Below are 17,761 nucleotides of genomic sequence, written 5' to 3'. Positions count from 1 at the left end.
CACCACGCAAAGAATCATCGGAAGGCAGATTGCCTAATGGCTTATACACAGGAAATGCGTCGCTGTGTGTGCGTTAGGGTCATGCTAGATGGAGGACTGCCAGCGCACAATAAGTAACTTACTCTGACGTTTGAGCCCTTCCACTGTGGACACACCTTTTTGTGCAACACAGCCAAGATATGAACAGCTGTTGCTTTTCTTCCTGTATGGGCAGAGGCCTGATTCTCCAAAGTACAGCCTGAAACAAATCAACAGATTAAGATGAATAATACAGTTTAAAGATTTCAGGACAGAAGTACAGTGCTACCTCCTTCCTTCTTGCTTGCGTTGCACTTCTGAATTGTATGGATTGAACCTGTGTTTTTACAGCCACTTGTTTTGTTAGCATTGTGCTGTTGCATAACAGCCAGATTCCTGAGTGCCTATCTGTTTTTCTTTGCACTTAAGCAGAGCCTCCTTTTCCTCAATAAAAGCTCTATGTGCGACCATGCATCACCTAATAACTCTGTCTATTAATACCTCTTTGCCAGCCCCAGGGAGACAGGGTAGCAGCAGAAATAGCAGGTGCCTATTGCTTCTTTTAACATCAGCATCAACAGCAGTAAAATTAGACCACTATGACGCCAACCTGCGTCGGTGCTGCAACCCAGGGGAGGAACCAGAGGAGGAAAGTAAAGAGCGAGGCGAGGGGAGGCGGAGGAGAGCAGAAGATGATGAGGATAAGAGGTAGAGGATAGCGGGGAGGGAGACAGACAGACAGAGAACCCTGCTCGGGTTTAATTGTGAGCACAGTGATGATGAAACAGCCAGGTACGCCTCCATGCCACGACGACAAGAGCTCAGTTTGGCAGAAACCCATCCTCTGACGCCTTTTGTGTTCTCCAGAGAGGATCATTTTCCCTCTAAAGCTGTGTCTGTGTGCATGATAACAGGATACAGCAAAATATACATAACATACAATATACAGGATACAGCAAAATATACATTTACTGAAGCAAATGAAGAAGAATTAGATATCTCTGATGTGTCCCTCTCTTTTTTCTCACATTGCAGATTGTGAAGTTTCTGTGTCACAGTCTGTGTGTTCCTCTTTGGTAATGTATGACCAATCAAATCTAGATAACACCTCAGTCTATTTTCTGCTCTTATCTGCATATGTCTGCTTTTTGTTTGCACTTTCAGTATCTGGAAGTGATAACAAGCTCCACTCAAAGAATGACAGCAATTAGTCTAAGGGTGTGTAGGCATTGTCGTCAGCATGCATGCTCATTTAAGGAAGTTTTCTTCTCTGTAACGCAGGACTTTCATAATGACATGCAATGCGGTGTCCAGAGGCAATAAAAGGTTAGTCAATCAATAGCATGATTTGCAGTAAACCTCTACAGGTGAAAGCAGCATCTCACCCTCAAGAAATATTTCATCCACAAAAAATATAGGCCCAATTTCAGTACAGTTAAAACATGAAAAATATAGATTAGGTGTATGAATATAAAGTTTTGTTAATTTCCTCTCTAGCCTAAAAGCTTCCGAGCACAGAGGAGTGTATGAGATGCTATTCTTAGAGGTTATTTGGCACACTAAGCTACAATACTGGAGGGATTTCTCTATCCAATAATTACTGGTTCACTTAGTGCCATACTCCCCACTCAGCAGCGTGTCCTCCTCTCTTCTCGTGGGATCAGTAACAAGGATGTTTCCCTGGAAACCGGACAGCTCTATCATATGTAATTGGGTAATCCCCGAGCTGCTGACAGAAAAATAATAGCTTTTGGGATTTCTAAAAAATAGCCCAGCCAACACTGTTCATGATACATCTGTTTTGTAATCCGGATTTACCAATCACGTATACTGGATGGATTATTATGCAATGGTGGTAATATTAAAGATTGGGAATCTAGAAATATTAATAAGTTAATTGTGAACTGCTAGCACAGCAAAATGAAAAGAGCTGATTTCTGATCTTGGAACTGCAGTATCAATGTATTTCTGTGGCAGCAGGTTTAAATTAATATGGTAGGATATCAGTCATTGCTCAGTCACCTAAAGCTCATTGCTACAGCCCTAAAAGTGTTCACAAGGTCTGAAACAGGGTCACCTCAACAAAATAGATACCATAAACAGACCGGAGTCAAGGCAAGATATGGCTCCCTGATCGGTATGAAGGACATGCAAAGGGGATTTCATCCAATATATTCCATTAAAAGCTATTTTATAGCTTCCATCTAAGATCATTATTTTTTATTCTATAAAACAAGTGAAATCCCCATATCAATCAGCTGTGGTTTCCAAAACCATGAACTTACATTTTGGCAGAAGTCTTCCTGCATTCTGCCAATCACATTAGACTCTGAATCATGGCCATCCTGACCCACTAGGGGGCCCTAGCTCAAAACATTTACTAGGCTTCAGAGGTCTGCAAGGATTCAGGATTCAGGATTCGGGACAGTTCAGGAAACATTTCCAATCTGCACAAAGTACAAAACACATCCCATATTTTCACCTTATCAATCACCAATTCTACTTCATCATGTTTTATTGTATTGGGCTGCTGCAGCTCACTGTGTGCCATTTATAGTCAACTGTGTATTGTTTGTTTCGTATTGTCCCCTTTAAATGATGAAAACATGCCATGATATGTCACAAACACTCTAAGCTCAAAGGTCAGCTGCATTTAAAGGTTCATCTGAAGCTTATTTGAGGCCTCAGCAGTCTGAGTTTTCACTGCTGATTTTGGAGGATTATCATCATCCACACCGGATTGGCCCCAGACATGCTGCACCTTCCTCTATCTGTATGTTTTTCTTACTATATCAAGGCATGGTGGACAACTCCCAGGGGTACAAACAGGTTTATCCAGCCATGCACAGTCAGAGGGACCTCACCCTAACTTCATGGGAAAAGTCGGGCTTGTTTGAGCAACTCCCATTTTTCTAACATTCAATAGGAAACCACACAGCTTATCCCATATAAATAACCAGAACATTTAGGTAAATAGATTGCAAACATGTGTTTAATTTATATCCCACCAACAAATTATCTCAAGATTTGTGGATATCAATGACAAATGTGTTTTTTGTAAAAATGAAGAAGAGACAATTACACATCTATTTTGTGAATGTCAGTATACATCAGCATCGTAGAAAAAACTGATGAGTATTTTGACACTCAAACCAACCACTTTATTAACCTGGAAGGATTTAATACTGAAAACAAAAAACAGGTAGTTCAGGACTCTAAATATCACATCCATACATCCAGTTTTTCTCGTCCATCATTTGAACTTTTCATGATTGAATTCAGAAAGTATTTGAAGTGCCCTGGTGGGCGAGTGGTTAGAGCGCATGCCACATAATCGCAGCGTCCCTAGTTTGAATCTGACCAGGGATCTATGCTGCTGGTCATTCCCCTCTCTCTTCCTGTTTCCTGTCGGCCTCTCTGTCAGTTACTATGTAAATAAAGGCAAAAGAGCCCAAAATAAATCTTTTAAAAAAGAAAGTATTTTGAGTCCATCCAACTCATAAACAATAAGAAACATGCACATACAGTTAGTAGGCTGTATGCTCCAAAAAAAAAAAAAATCTGATTTTATTGCCTGTCAATTCTGTACCATCTATTTCTACTATTGTTAGCCTGTGTCTGGTTTTTGTGTTGACTGTATCAACATACTTAAGTGACATCATGCCTTTTGTCTTATCTTTATTTCAGTACGATGTCAAATTGTTTCCTGTTAATGTTTTTATGTTGCACATATTGCAAGTAATGCGTTCTATAAAGAAAGTGATGGTGGGAAAAAGAAAAAAATGTGGTAATTAGAGTGCAGTTGTTTAATTTTCATTTATTTATATGACTAAAGGCAACAATCACATGATACAGATCACAAAAAGTACTGCATTGTGTGAGTCTATGTGCTTTTCTTTTTATTTGGTTTCGGTATTCAGGCCTTCTTCACGATGATCAGTGATCAGTGATCTTGGGTTTAATTTGACAGCTGTCCTGTTCATTTGCATTTGGTAGAAAAAGAAATAAGAATGCATTTTAGTTCAGGTGTCCCTCATTTGGCAGTGTCCCACATTACACTAATTCACTTACTTTTATATATGGCAGAGCTGTTGTAATGGATTGAATTAGATTGTATAGGTGTACCTAAAGAACAGGGTTGGGAAGGTATAACTTTCAGAAATGTAATAGGTTACAGATTACTTGTTACCCTATTTAACATGTAACAAATAATGTAACTATTTCAATTACTTAATCAAAGTAATTAACATTTTTACATTTGATTACTTTTTCTCATTTTCTAACATATGTTTTCAACTGCTGGGCTAAGTGTACCAATTAAGACCACCAAAAGCTGAGTTCAAAGAATTAAAAACAGCAATATATGTATTCAGTAACATGTTAAATATTTAAAAAATTAGATCCTCCTGAGCAGAATATTACAGGTCTGACTTCAGACGTAACCCCCTTTGTAATCAACATTTTCATAAATAACTGTAATTGAATAACACATTTTTCTCAGAGACTGTAACAGGTTACAGTTACATTTATTTCGTAATTAAATCACGTAACGCCGTTACATTTAAGTAGTTACTCCCCAACACTGCTAATAAAGTGGCTGTATAGGATGTATAAGATAACACATGATGTAGTTCTCCCTCCAGGCCAGCGGCGGCGCAGCAGTGCGCTGCAGGCTGGCTATGTGAGCTCGGAGCTCGGCGTTAAACTGGTTCGCTGGCAGGGGCTGGTTGGCTGATCGGTTGAGGGTAGCAATGGCTCGACTCGCAGTGCTACTGCTGTTGCCGGTTCTTATTGAATCGGTATTTTCCATTTCGTTCTTTTTACCGGTCAACTCAAGAAAGTGTTTACGGGAGGAGATCCACAAAGACGTCCTGGTCACGGGAGAGTATGAAATAAGCGAACAGGCGAACACCAAAACTAACCTGAAGGTGAGCTACGAGCCGCGGCTAGCTGCTAGCTGCAACCAGCGCAGCCTGCTTACACTGAGGCCGAAATACATCCAGACTGCTATCCTCAGTGTTTAACCGAGCAAGTGGTGGTGAAAATTATATTTAATGTTGAAAAACAGTGTTCACTACTGGTTGTATACAGCTGAGATAAGTGACAACTGTGATGACTGGTTAGCTCAGGGCCTGAAAACCCCGTCTTCCTGGTTTTTATAAGGTTAGCTAATTAACGCTCAGAATACATTTGTTTGCATCGTGACACATAATTAAGCTACTCTGACATTAATAGACGCCTGTTATGTGAATATTATTGGGTTATTGTGTGTTATATTGTGTTAAATAATCCCGTCAGTGTGATGGTTTCGGCTCTGCTGCTGTTACACGTCAGTCTTACCTTAGATAGCCACATTAGCATTATTAGCCACTTAGCTGCATGTCCACGGCCTCTTCAATGTAAGTTTAATTTAACAAACTTATGATTCTTCTCATATTATATAAATATGTCTATGCTCACATTGATATTAACCCATTGCATCCTCATCAATATTAAGTAATCAGGTTTAGTGTAATAGTCTCCCTATTGTAACAGCTGGCACATTAATAACAGTGATGGAAACCTAATTATCAATCCCCATTCATGTTATTTATTCATTTTAATGTAGTTAATTAGTGCTGCAAGTAGCCATTATCTTTTAATATTTAACCCCCCCCCCCCCCCAATTATTAGTTAAGTTTGTTAAAGAAAAAAAGAGAGAAATTGCAAAAAAGCACTTTACAATTTCCCTGAAGTCAATATTACACATTTAAAGTGCATGTTTTATCAACCAGCAGTTTAAAACACCCCAAAAACGACAATAAGTTTCAGATGAATATTTGTCATACTGAATAATAATCATCATCGTCGTGCATGAATCTGTACTTCACTTTTTATTCACAGTGACACTGCAACAGAGCATAGGGCTTTTAATGCTATTTATTTTCAGTATTGCTGACAATGAATTTTCTATCAAGTAAGCATTTCGGCAAAGTTAATATTTCTATGATTTTTTCAATTTATTTTGTAGATCACAGATTCCTCTAGCCACACTCTTTACTCCAAGGAAGATGCAACAAAAGGAAAGTTTGCATTCACCACAGAGGACTATGACATGTTTGAGGTGTGCTTTGAGAGCAAGTCACCCATGGGTAAGTGTGTTAACCCCAAGAACCAACCAACACATTTAGATTGTCATCAGATTAAAGGTCTTTTGTCTGTGCCACTCATGTTTACTAATATATAAATAGATATTATATTACTGTTAGCAATATACACATACAATTAATCTAAATCCCCCAATTCTGAAATGTGTGTATGCAAATATGAATATATAATTTATAACTTTCCCATATTTATTTAATTAAAATGTGATGCATCACAAAACTCAAATGTGTTTAAAAATGATTTTAAAGCAATCATTTATAAGTCAGGAGATTAAACTGCTGTTGACACATGTCGAAAGGTTTTGATAAGAATGACATTAAAAATAAATAAATCATTTGTTGTATTATTAATGAAGACTTTTTTTCAGTGCTCAACGTAATATGAAAATATCAATTAATTATGTTGAATCTGTGCTGTGTTTAATCAGGAACTGGAAGAGTGCCTGACCAGCTGGTCAATCTGGACATGAAGCATGGCGTGGAGGCCAAAAACTATGAAGAGGTAGGTGTCTGACTCTGAGTTGTTGGCTCACTTCTACTGAATGATGCAGATACTCTGTGCACATGCAGTTTGTAGACTAGGTCAGAGGATGTAGGACATTGGTATTGAAGATTGGGTTTTAACACATACATTCATTATTCTGCTTTGAAAAACTACAAATTAATTTTATTGCAAGCTTTCTTGAGCCTAATGTAAATTAGAAGACATGAAAGTATTATTGTTGTTGTCTATCAAACCATTTTAGAAATGAGGGCAGTTTCCAGAGAAGCATGACACCAATAAAACTCTCTGTAACTATTGCATAACATCAAATTGAGCAGTGTCTTCATCTAATTATTAAGACAGGTTGTGCTGTCAAAACAGGAGCGTGCTGATTCAATACCTTATTTGCATTTAAGCTTCAGTAAATATTTTTCTGACTGCAGCAATGTTGATGTCTTTTACTGTTGACGTGGCAGTGCTAAGTGTCTGTTATGGAAACACAATCATGACGCCAAATGTGGCCTAATATGTACGAAACAGTGAAATCATTGGAGGAGGTGCAATATTTGTCTAAATAGGGACACAGTGTTGTACATCACTGCTTACATTACACCACTTTAGATCATTTACTGCTCACTGTTCAGGGCTGTTTTTTCTGAGAGTGGATTAGCACTCAGTACTGTTGCTGCCTCAGGCAATGCTTGATAATAAGTAGACATGATAAAGCTTTGAATCGCCCCTCTTCCCACACATGGCGCACGAACATGACGTTCTGTTACACTGCGTGAGTATGTAGGTGGGTGTAGAGGGAAAGCTCATGTTGCCATGCCTGTTTGTGAGCTGGTGGGTGGAGCTGAAATGACATGTATTAAACTACATAGATGGGTGTGTCACTTAGAACAAATTTAAAAGCAGTTCAGTACACACTGGGTTGGTATTTGGTTATATGCAGGTCAGAGTCCCCATGTGTTTAACACAGTGTTTGAGAGTGTTTACTTGGCAGATGTAAGCAGGAGCATTCAATGTTTAATTATTCTGCACTTATTTGGCGTTATTTGCACGCTGCAAATTCTTAATTGGCAAAATGTCCATATCAGGTGCTGCTATACAATGTTGTGTTGTAGTTTGGGTTCCATGGTCCACATTAAAAAGATAGATCCATTATTGCATTCAATTCTAGACAGTTCGAGGTTAGATATTAACCAAAAGTTGCAAACATCAGTCACATGGACTGACAATGCAGCACAGAGAACAGCTTGTCCATGCATCTCAGGATTTGTGGCTTGACAAGATCAGGTTCTTCTTGTCCACATGCTGAAGTGTCCCCAGGCAGGACACTGTATGAGTGTTAGTGTGTAAAAAGTTGAATGAGAGGAAGTAAAGTAAAGTACACGTCCTGCCCTACAACATGAGGGGAAAGGGTTGCTATTGTTATTGTCAGATAAGTCAAGTAAATGTAGCTGTTGAATTTGTAATGTCACATAATTGTGTAGATGGCCCACAAAGCAAATACACCAGAGTTTGTTCAAGACCAAAAACCACCTGCTCCTGCAGTGCAGCTGTTTGGTTCACACCAAAGATTAAACAGGACTTAACCAACACAAGGCGTGTACACAGACTAAGACTGATACCTGCTGGACAAAGTATATAAAGACAATGTTTAAGTTTTACCTTTTTATATCACTTTTCTGTGGTTGAGTTAGTGCTGGGCGATATGGCTGAAAACTGTATCACGATTAAAGTGTTTCATATCAGTCGATATCAATAATTATTGACATTTTTTTTAATGACCTATTTAAAATAAGGACCAGGGGAAAAAATATTCAATTTAAACACTTTTATTATAAACATAACCTTCCTCTGATTTTAATCACCTGTTATCAATCAAGGCAGACAGGGAAAATAAGTCATGCTGGGAAAAGACTGGTGTGCCTACTCAAGTCCCTAAAACTCTTCATTAGAGCTGTCACTGTGCGCAAATAGACTACTGCACCCTAGTGGCGCTTTTGCACATCGCGCTTCAACATCAGTTTGGTCTGTAAATACTGAAACATCACAGAAACTAGTGTCTGAAATACTTCTGACCAACACACAATACTTTTTCTGCACAACATACAGCATTAACGGGTCATCAATAGTCTATTTTCATTAGCTGCTGACACAGCTGGATGTAGGACGTTATAGTTCATAAGTGTGGACGCTCACATAGTTATCTTTACAGTTACACGTTGCTAGGTTACCAGGGAGCGAGTGAGTTTGTTTATGCAACCAACCTTGCTTCGCCTTTTTTTCTCTATGGTGGTTTCTTCCAATGAAGTTCAGTGAAATTATCAAACTTTCTACTGAACGTATTATGTATTGATATTGATTACGTGTCTATTGCAATATATATCGCTATCGTTTTATCGCCCAGCCCTAAGTTGAGTGTCCTCTGCTTTGTTTGTTTTTTCCAGATTGCTAAGGTGGAGAAGCTGAAGCCTCTGGAGGTGGAACTGAGACGACTGGAGGATCTGTCCGAGTCCATCGTCAATGACTTTGCTTACATGAAAAAGAGAGAGGAGGAGATGCGGGATACTAATGGTAAGAAAACACTGAAATGAAGTTGAATGAGGGAATAATAGAAATGTTCTGAAGGGGAAGTTTGTTTTTGTTGGTTATTTCACTGAATATGAGAAATAACAACAATCCTCTTTTTTTTTTACCCCTGTGAACAGAGTCCACCAATACACGTGTGCTGTACTTCAGCATATTCTCCATGTGCTGTCTCATTGGGCTGGCCACATGGCAGGTCTTCTACTTGCGGCGCTTCTTCAAGGCAAAGAAGCTGATCGAGTAAAGCGTCCCCTGGTTCCGTACCTCAGGGGAATCTGTCGGTCAGCCAACACATCCCAACATCCACCCTCCTTGGACTAGCTTCAGCAAACAACAGCAAGTGGGGTTGAGGGGCTCAAATTCAAATTTTTTCACGGCTGTCAGAGAGAGCACCAAGGTTGTCCTCTGAAAAAAACAACAACAACAAAAAAACGATTTCACCTGCTTATTTAGTGGTTTGAAACATGAAAAGCGCTGTAGGGAGAAATGCACTGTGAGGCATGGGGAGGCATATGTCACTGCGTAGGTGAGATACGTCCATCTCATAGTACTTCACCTTTCTGTCTGCACTGTTTTGAATGTTGCTGCTTACTGAATAAGAACTTGTTCCTTCAGTCTTTTGAACAGTAACGTTTGATTTTGAGCTCAGTTTGAATGGATGTGCCATGAGAGAATGTCTTTTGCCCTTCTGTTGATGTACACATTCTTTGCCATGCCAAGCAAACTAGATCCTTGGTGCCCTTTTTATCAAGTGAAGGCTATTTGAAACGGTGGCTTGTTGATACTTTGACGAGAAAATTGGCAACCACTGAACTTCTGTGTTAAGTCACTTAATTTGCATACATGTTTGGTAGCTAAATTTAACCGTGTCTTTAGTTTGTTTTCATATTGTAAATGCTATTTAGTTGCTTCTACAGGTATATTTTTGGAGGGGGGGTTGTGAGTTGTCAGAGTAAATATTATCTGGTTTATAAATTAGGTCACTTCTATGAGCTCTTGCACGTTCTCGTTTGGTTTTTGAAACGCCTGAACAGTAATTTGTCACCAGTCAAAACGGGCAGGAGGATAATCAACAGCATCTCATGTGTGTATGGCTACAGCACGGAGTAATTTAACCACCTGACCTTTGTGATACAATTCATGTGCAGCAGATGGAGGTCTTGAAGAGAAATGTACAGTCGGTTATCCAAACACTTTCTGATATTCCCACGTGCCCCTTTTCTTTACACACTGGTAAATTATATATTCTTTTGAACTTATCGAAATATCACTTCCCAATTACAGTACTTGCAGATCCATCCAGCGTGCTTCTTTTCTTTATGAATGCTTTTGAATTAAGAGTTGGGTAACAGGAGGATGTGGGTGGTTGCAAATATTCAGATTGTTTCTGATGGGGGATTAATTCAGGCGTCTGTCATGGGTACATTTTTAACAATGAACATGCGCTTCGTGCGCAATCAATGATTTTTATGTTGACTGATAAATTTTGTAAATTTGTGTTGGGCTTTTATTCAATAAAATATTGGATGGATTTACATTAATATTGGTCTAACATGTAAATTTGCTAAAATATGGGTTCTGAAAGATGGTTTTGAACTTTTAAAAAGTGTTTTAACAACCTATATTACAGTATTTAAATTGGTAAAGGACAAAATTGCTAGTAATATAACATGAAATGTAAAAGGTAGTAAAAACATTAAAATATTTTCAGTTTTTACTATAATGAAGCAGAGCTCTGATTCTGCAGCTGGTCACAATATTGGCCTACAATTTTTCAGACTATTAAGTTTCTACAGGTCGTGTTATATGTACAATGTTCAGGTAGAGTACGTTAACTTGTCCTCAAGAGGTTTGATGTGAACACACACGGCCACATCTGTTTACATCCTCGGTGCACATTAACAAGAGGATGAAGCTGTTTGGTTCATTTGGATGAAGCTTTTTATCCAAAGCAATTTACAGTAAGTACATTCCAACTCTAAAGACACCAGCACATGGTTCTATCAACTATGTGGTGTGCATTTCTCCCAAATGAACAATAAGTGTTTTCATAAGTCATCAAAACTCCACAACAGAAGGTGAGTAATCTGTTATTAGTTTGACACAACCAATACTTTTAAAGGGGAAATCCCTACTGCTCATCAGTGGGACAATATGGGGGCTCTTGATATGGACATACATTTGAGTTACCCATTCCTGTTATCATTTATCCTCATTCATTGAGATTGGTTGGTTTAAAGTAAAACTAAATGTGAGCTAACCAGATTTTTTTTCATTCTTGGTAAATACTAACTATGTGCACATATGATAGTTTCTGATAAGTTTTATACTTTCTAAATTCATACTTTCAAATTAAGGAAATTCATAGATGGGGAAATATAATACATTGGCAGTCATGAACTCTCCTGAAGTATACTGATATTCATATAGATGTTTATTTGTCTTTCTTGTTATAATTTGTCATTGTTTTCCACAAATCTTGAGAGGAATTAGTGGGAAGCATAGGCTATACATGAAGTATTTCTTTCAATTTGTTGGGGATGTTGATGTTTGTTGTTTCCCATTAAGTGAAAAATAGGAGTTTCACACAAAATACAGGATTTTTCCTTTCTCTGTAAAAATCATTATATAATATATTATATAGTTATAATGTTTATCCAAAGTCATGCGTGGCTGTCGCAAACACCGTGAAAGTGATGCAGGTTCCTCCGGTCAAAACGTCCTGTCTAGCTGGTAACCCTAGATTAGCGAAACTCTCGCGAGATTTATACGTGTTACTCATTCATTCATTCTGGTCGTTTTTTGTCATTGTACAAAATAGTTATGTTTTATGATGTGGTTGAGATCTGGTTAGGTTAAAACGGAAAAAACCCCAGTTGATATTGTTATGGGTTAATGGTTTAATAACTCTCGCGAGATCTTTTGCGAATCTAGGGTTATCGATGCTCGACACGGACCAATTAGAATGACTCCGCAGCTAAAACGACCCGGATGTGCTCCTGAAGTACTTCCTCATCAAAACAATTGCATGGTAGAGAAACTGTCTGACAGCGAGACATTTTTACAGCAACTATGCCTGGCTCTGATAAAGAAACAGACCTGACAGAGAGGATAGAGGCGTTTCTGTCCGACCTGAAGCGAGGAGGCAGTGGGACGGGACCGCTGCGGGGCTCCGGGGAGACAGCCCGAGAAACGACCGCCCTGCTCCGTAGAATCACAGCCCAGGCTCGGTGGAGCAGCGCAGGTACTTCATGCTGCTCATTTTCTATAATTTACCTCTCAAACTCACACAGTGCAGCAGTACACGGAACCAGTATAGAAGCTGTCACCTGTGTGGGAGTTTCTAAAATCTGTTCAAAGTGCTAAAAACTGCATTTCAGCTGCCAAATGTTTGGGAATAGTTTGATAGTGACTCGTTTTAGGGATAGGGGAGGTTTTATTTAAAGGGTCGGGCTTCTAATAAAAGACGTGGGACATAAAGGCCTGTGTTTACTGCCTGAGATAGGCCACTAATGTTAGATAACAAAGAAATACAGTTTTAACGATTTGTAATATCCTGTGAAGTATTCAAACACAGTCAAAAGTTAGGGGGGAAATATGTAAGCATCAAGGATAAACGGAGATTACAAAGTAAACATGTGATCAGTACAGTAGGGAATAGGGGTTAAAAAACAATGTCACAAGCTTTAGCATTTACTGATATCTTATATCTACTAAAATACTCTGTGTTTCAGGTGATCTTATGGAAATCATCCGGAAAGAGGGGAGGAGAATGTCAGCTGCTCAGCCCTCAGAGACCACCGTCGGTAACATGATCAGACGAGTGCTGAAGATCATCAGAGAGGAGTATGCCAGGTGCGCTCTGCAGGGGCTACATGTTGTACTCTGTCACTGCACACACGCATCCCATAAAGATAATTGATTTTGATCTATTCCACATTTGTACATAAGAAACACTCTGGGGACTGTATCCTCGTACGTTGGTTGAAAGCAGATGTTGTCAAGTTTGTGATCAAAACAGTGGACAGTTTATTTCTGCAGTTGAAAGATGAAGAGGTTTTTCTTATCAAGAAATCCCACAAAAAGACAACCTGCTATAGTCATTTAGTCAATTATAAAAATTCTTGAAGGCTTATCTTTTGCTGATAGACTTACTAATCATTTAGTCATTGTAATTAAATGATATAAAATCACAAAAAAACAGTAATTTAGAGACTCTTTGATGTGAGAATTTGCAGTTTTTTTAATCTTATGTGTACAAACTAAAAACCCCTTTGGTTTGATAAAATAAGCTATTTTAAAAGGACACCTCTGAAAGTTTACATTTGTCCTTATTTATTCACAATTTACAAAGTGAAAAATTAATCTATCAGGGAAAAAAGTTTGATTCATCTGTAAAGCAAACAGTCATTTGTTGAAACCTCTATATTTGCATAAAAACTATAAAAACTCAAACACACTGCAGTAAATAACTAGTTGCTCTCCAAATGTCTATTAATCTGAAAATAATCCCTGACTAAATATTTAGTTTAATTGTTGGCTATTAGTTTTTTTTTTCAGGCTATACTTCTTGTGTAAAAATGGCTCGGCTTTGCTGAGCTCCTTGTTCTCTCCACTTTTTTTCCCCTGCAGATCTCGAGGAAGCAGCGAAGAGGCAGACCAGCAGGAATCTCTCCACAAGCTGCTGACCTCCGGAGGTCTCAGCGAGGACAACTTCCGAATGCATTTTGCTCCTCTTAAAGCCAACGTTATCGAGGCCATCAATGAGTTGCTGACAGAATTGGGTAAATGAATGTCATTTAATGTTTTTATCTACAACTTCTTCAGCTGTAAGCTTGAGAAAATTTGATATTTATGAAAGGTTTTGTGGGGTTTTTTTCTTCAGAGGGAACAACTGACAACATTGCAATGCAGGCCCTGGAGCACATCCATTCTAATGAGGTCATCATGACGATCGGCCGCTCTCGCACCGTGGAGGCCTTCCTTAAAGACGCTGCACGCAAACGGAAGTTCCATGTCATTGTGGCAGAGTGCGCCCCTTTCTGCCAGGTAGGTGGAGTAGCTTCTCAACACATCAGATCAGTTATCGTTTTTTTAATGTAGCAAAACAAAAAAAGATGGCTGAATGTGAATTTGTTCACATCTCACCAGGGGCACAAAATGGCAACCAGTCTCTCAAAAGCTGGCATCGAGACGACCGTGATTGCAGACGCCGCCATATTTGCAGTCATGTCTCGCGTTAATAAGGTACTTTCCACTACATAACACTTTGAAACAGTCCCGTTAGAGCATGTGGGTGAACTTGTGCGGTCATCTCATTTCAGGTCATCATTGGTACGCAGACGGTTCTCGCCAACGGAGGACTGAGGGCCGTCAATGGGACACACACCCTAGCTCTCGCAGCCAAGCACCACTCGACGCCTCTCATTGTTTGCGCTCCCATGTTCAAGCTCTCACCTCAGGTAAGAAGACACTCAGGGCAGGTGAAGTCTTTATCATTTCTGCTGGCAACAGATGAATATTAAACTATTCTGTGTCCGTAGTTTCCAAATGAAGAGGATACCTTCCATAAGTTTGTCTCTCCACACGAGGTGCTTCCTTTCACTGAAGGTAACTCTCACATTGTGAACACAATGCTCCACTCAACCATATTTTGTTCCCCTTTTGCACAATAACATATGCAAAATCTCACTTGTATTTCAGGTGAGATTCTCTCAAAGGTGAATGTACACTGTCCAGTGTTTGACTATGTCCCACCTGAGCTCATCACGCTGTTCATCTCTAACATCGGAGGACATGCACCATCATACATCTACCGACTGATGAGCGAACTCTACCACCCGGAAGATCATGAGCTCTAACCGCTGTAGTTAACGAATAAATTAAATTAAATGCAGTGTTGTTTGGTGTCTTTCTTTGATGTGACATGATGTGTGTGGTGGCTGGAAACTCTTGAACCTGAAAAACTTAATAATTTGGTCGAAATAAGAATCTTGAAGATTTAGATGTATGTGTGATGTGCACTTTAATGTGACTCACAATGTGCAATCACAAGACAACACTGAGTTTTTATGAAAATTGTGAAAGTGGGTGCACATTTTTACTTTACTACTTTACGTTATTAGGAACACCTGAGCAATCTAATGCAATCCAACACAACAGCCCACATAAATTCTACCTTTATGAAGTTTATACATTTTCAGTTTTTGTTATCATTGTTAGAAAGGTGTATGTTTATATTTGAGGTCATAGTGGGCGGTGGTGACCAGGAGTGTATATTGGAAAGTGTTCCGAATATTTTGTCCATTCCAATAACACACGAGGGGGGCAAAATATTACCAAGTCATTCAGTCAGCTGTTACATTAATTGTGGTTGGGTATATAACAATTAATATGTGTCACTTTTCAAAGTTTGCACAACATTTGGATTTTCATTTTTAAGTTCAATCCAGCTTCTCTGACACCAAAGTTTTTCAAATTGCATAATTTATGTTGTTTTAGGGGCACATGAGGTAAAAAAGTGTGAGAGCCACTGACCTACAGTATTTACTGTGTTGGATGTAGTGTCTGTGTCCTCCAGGTGGAGGTGGTGTAGGACGAGCAGAGCAGCTGCTGTGTGAAGGTGTTTAACGGGAATAAGAAGGTGTTGCAGCAGTGATGAAGCTGATGTGTGTCATGAAAATTGTGATGTTTGAGTGTGTGTGTTGTGACAGCAGTTTATTGTTGGGTGTACAGAGTGTAAAAAGACTGGGTCCCGCTGTATTACTCAGGCTGCACTACAGCGTCTATTCACAGGCGCGATCCCACTACTGAGCGGCACGGGGGCTTTAACCTGCTCCGTTTCCGACCTGGGCCGGTGCATCCCTCCTTAGACGACCTGGTAGTCCCGGGCTCCCCCAGGAGCACCATATCGATACCGAACTTAGTGCGGACACCCGATCTGCATAGTCCGCTGCAGCTCAGAGCTCCTGAGCTCAAACGATCCGCCAGCCTCAGCCTCCCGGTAGCTTGGATTACAGGCAAGGGCCACCGCACCCGGCAAGCAGCACCCACACTCACAGGGGTTTTGACTGGTGCTCATGTGACGTCACCGTGACGCAAAGCTGCAGCTGTGGTGATGAAGAAGAGGAATAATTTACAAAGTTGATAAAACATGAGTGAGCCTGTTTGTAGTGATCAGGCTCTGTAGAAACAATAACTGATTATATTCTCGTCAGTCTCACTGTGCTGCTGCTACAAGCTGCTGTGGATGAAGAGTAACCAGAGTACACATCATCATCATCGTCATCATCAGCGAAAGCCACACAATCAAAACAAGTCACAACATCTTCATGTTAATCACATTTTCAAAATTCTTCACACAAAAAAAGACAAAAAAAGCGAAACCAAAGTAAAACTGACAACACACAACATGACTGTCTGATTTCTGCTCTGAGTCGACTCAAAAACTACATTAACTGACCGAGAAAACTATGAATAAAACACACCGCGAGGGTTTTGATGTGTTCACAAAACTGTCACAAAATAACGGTTCAATTTGAAGAAAAAAACACTTGTCAGTAAATCAAACAAAGCTTCGTTATGAGAGTCCAAAACCACAGAGAGTCTGTCTGTTACAACAAGTTGACTGTCAGATAAAGGCTGAACACATCAGAAAATCTGTCACCTGTCAGCAACTATTAGAGAACTGGACACATACATGCATTACGTAGAGCTCATCTAAATAAATGGTTAATTAGTAGTCAGATGTGTCAGCACTAAACCTTACTGTCCTCAGTGTGTCTGTCTGTGCTGACCTTCCCTTGCTGTCGCTGTCACCAGTCTGCCCTCAAGTCTCATTGTGGTTTCACCTTTACTGTATCAGTCTGATTGATGTATTTTATATTCTGTGCACACTGTTTATGTATTTGCTGCTGCTTTGCACGTTTCAGTTAATATCTAACAATGTAGCAAAACTTGGCCTTATGTTTTAACATTAATATCCCTCATTTTATTGTTTTGAATGAGCACGTGTGTTTTAAATAGTACCAATGTAGCATAATGGTGTCCTGAATTATGTTTTTATTATTATTATGCATGCTTATAAATGATATTAATAACTGTATTGTTTTTAGGGTGACTTTGTAACATCTGCAAAGGGACTACAGTTGATAAATAGTCTCTTGGCTAACTCTGGTGCATTTATAGCAATGTTTATTAATGAGCACCATCCCTGTTAAATGAACCAACAATAAATAAATAAAATAAACATGTTTGCTGGATTTTGACACTGCTGTGAACATCATACTGTATAGATTCAGTATATGTCTTTATTCATTTTAATCATATAAACTACAGATAACTGAATAAATAAATAAAAGTCTGTATATGATGAAAATGAAGAGAGGTTGGAGAACTTTCTCAGAAATGCTCAGCTCTGTTTTAACACTTGAATCTGCTAACTGATGGTGAAGGAGAGTACATGAACTTTAAGTCCTGACGTGGCTCGAAACATTAAATTAACAGCTTAACGCCAAATTAT

At 39.2% G+C, this 17,761-nt stretch overlaps 2 protein-coding genes across 2 annotated transcripts; both read left to right on the top strand.

Annotated features, from left to right (window-relative positions):
- Positions 1-4,717: 4,717 nt before the first annotated feature.
- On the top strand, positions 4,718-10,781 carry tmed10 (transmembrane p24 trafficking protein 10). Its single transcript, XM_062436785.1, has 5 exons — positions 4,718-4,946; positions 6,029-6,149; positions 6,593-6,666; positions 9,102-9,228; positions 9,363-10,781. The coding sequence occupies exons 1-5, from the start codon at positions 4,770-4,772 to the stop codon at positions 9,482-9,484; spliced, it is 621 nt and encodes a 206-aa protein (XP_062292769.1). The 5' UTR covers positions 4,718-4,769; the 3' UTR covers positions 9,485-10,781.
- Positions 10,782-12,253: 1,472 nt separating this feature from the next.
- Positions 12,254-15,136, top strand: eif2b2 (eukaryotic translation initiation factor 2B, subunit 2 beta). Its single transcript, XM_062437339.1, has 8 exons — positions 12,254-12,484; positions 12,975-13,095; positions 13,873-14,024; positions 14,126-14,289; positions 14,392-14,487; positions 14,565-14,702; positions 14,784-14,850; positions 14,944-15,136. Exons 1-8 carry the CDS (start codon positions 12,313-12,315, stop codon positions 15,099-15,101), a joined length of 1,068 nt encoding a protein of 355 aa, XP_062293323.1. The 5' UTR covers positions 12,254-12,312; the 3' UTR covers positions 15,102-15,136.
- Positions 15,137-17,761: the final 2,625 nt, after the last annotated feature.

Source organism: Scomber scombrus, chromosome 17 (genome assembly GCF_963691925.1).
Source record: "Scomber scombrus chromosome 17, fScoSco1.1, whole genome shotgun sequence".
NCBI lineage: Eukaryota > Metazoa > Chordata > Actinopteri > Scombriformes > Scombridae > Scomber > Scomber scombrus.
The sequence above is the reverse complement of the archived record's forward strand: the minus strand, read 5'-3'. Positions and strand labels throughout refer to the sequence as shown.

What these genes read in the sequence shown, in the direction of transcription:
- tmed10 (XM_062436785.1), top strand. Translation starts at nt 4,770, where the DNA reads ATGGCTCGACTCGCAGTGCTACTGCTGTTGCCGGTTCTTATTGAATCG. An exon ending in TGAGAGCAAGTCACCCATGG is followed by an intron (nt 6,150 to 6,592) that starts GTAAGTGTGTTA and finishes GTGTTTAATCAG; the next exon opens with GAACTGGAAGAGTGCCTGAC. An exon ending in GGAGATGCGGGATACTAATG is followed by an intron (nt 9,229 to 9,362) that starts GTAAGAAAACAC and finishes CCCTGTGAACAG; the next exon opens with AGTCCACCAATACACGTGTG.
- eif2b2 (XM_062437339.1), top strand. Translation starts at nt 12,313, where the DNA reads ATGCCTGGCTCTGATAAAGAAACAGACCTGACAGAGAGGATAGAGGCG. An exon ending in TGAGTTGCTGACAGAATTGG is followed by an intron (nt 14,025 to 14,125) that starts GTAAATGAATGT and finishes TTTTTTCTTCAG; the next exon opens with AGGGAACAACTGACAACATT. An exon ending in AGTGCGCCCCTTTCTGCCAG is followed by an intron (nt 14,290 to 14,391) that starts GTAGGTGGAGTA and finishes ACATCTCACCAG; the next exon opens with GGGCACAAAATGGCAACCAG.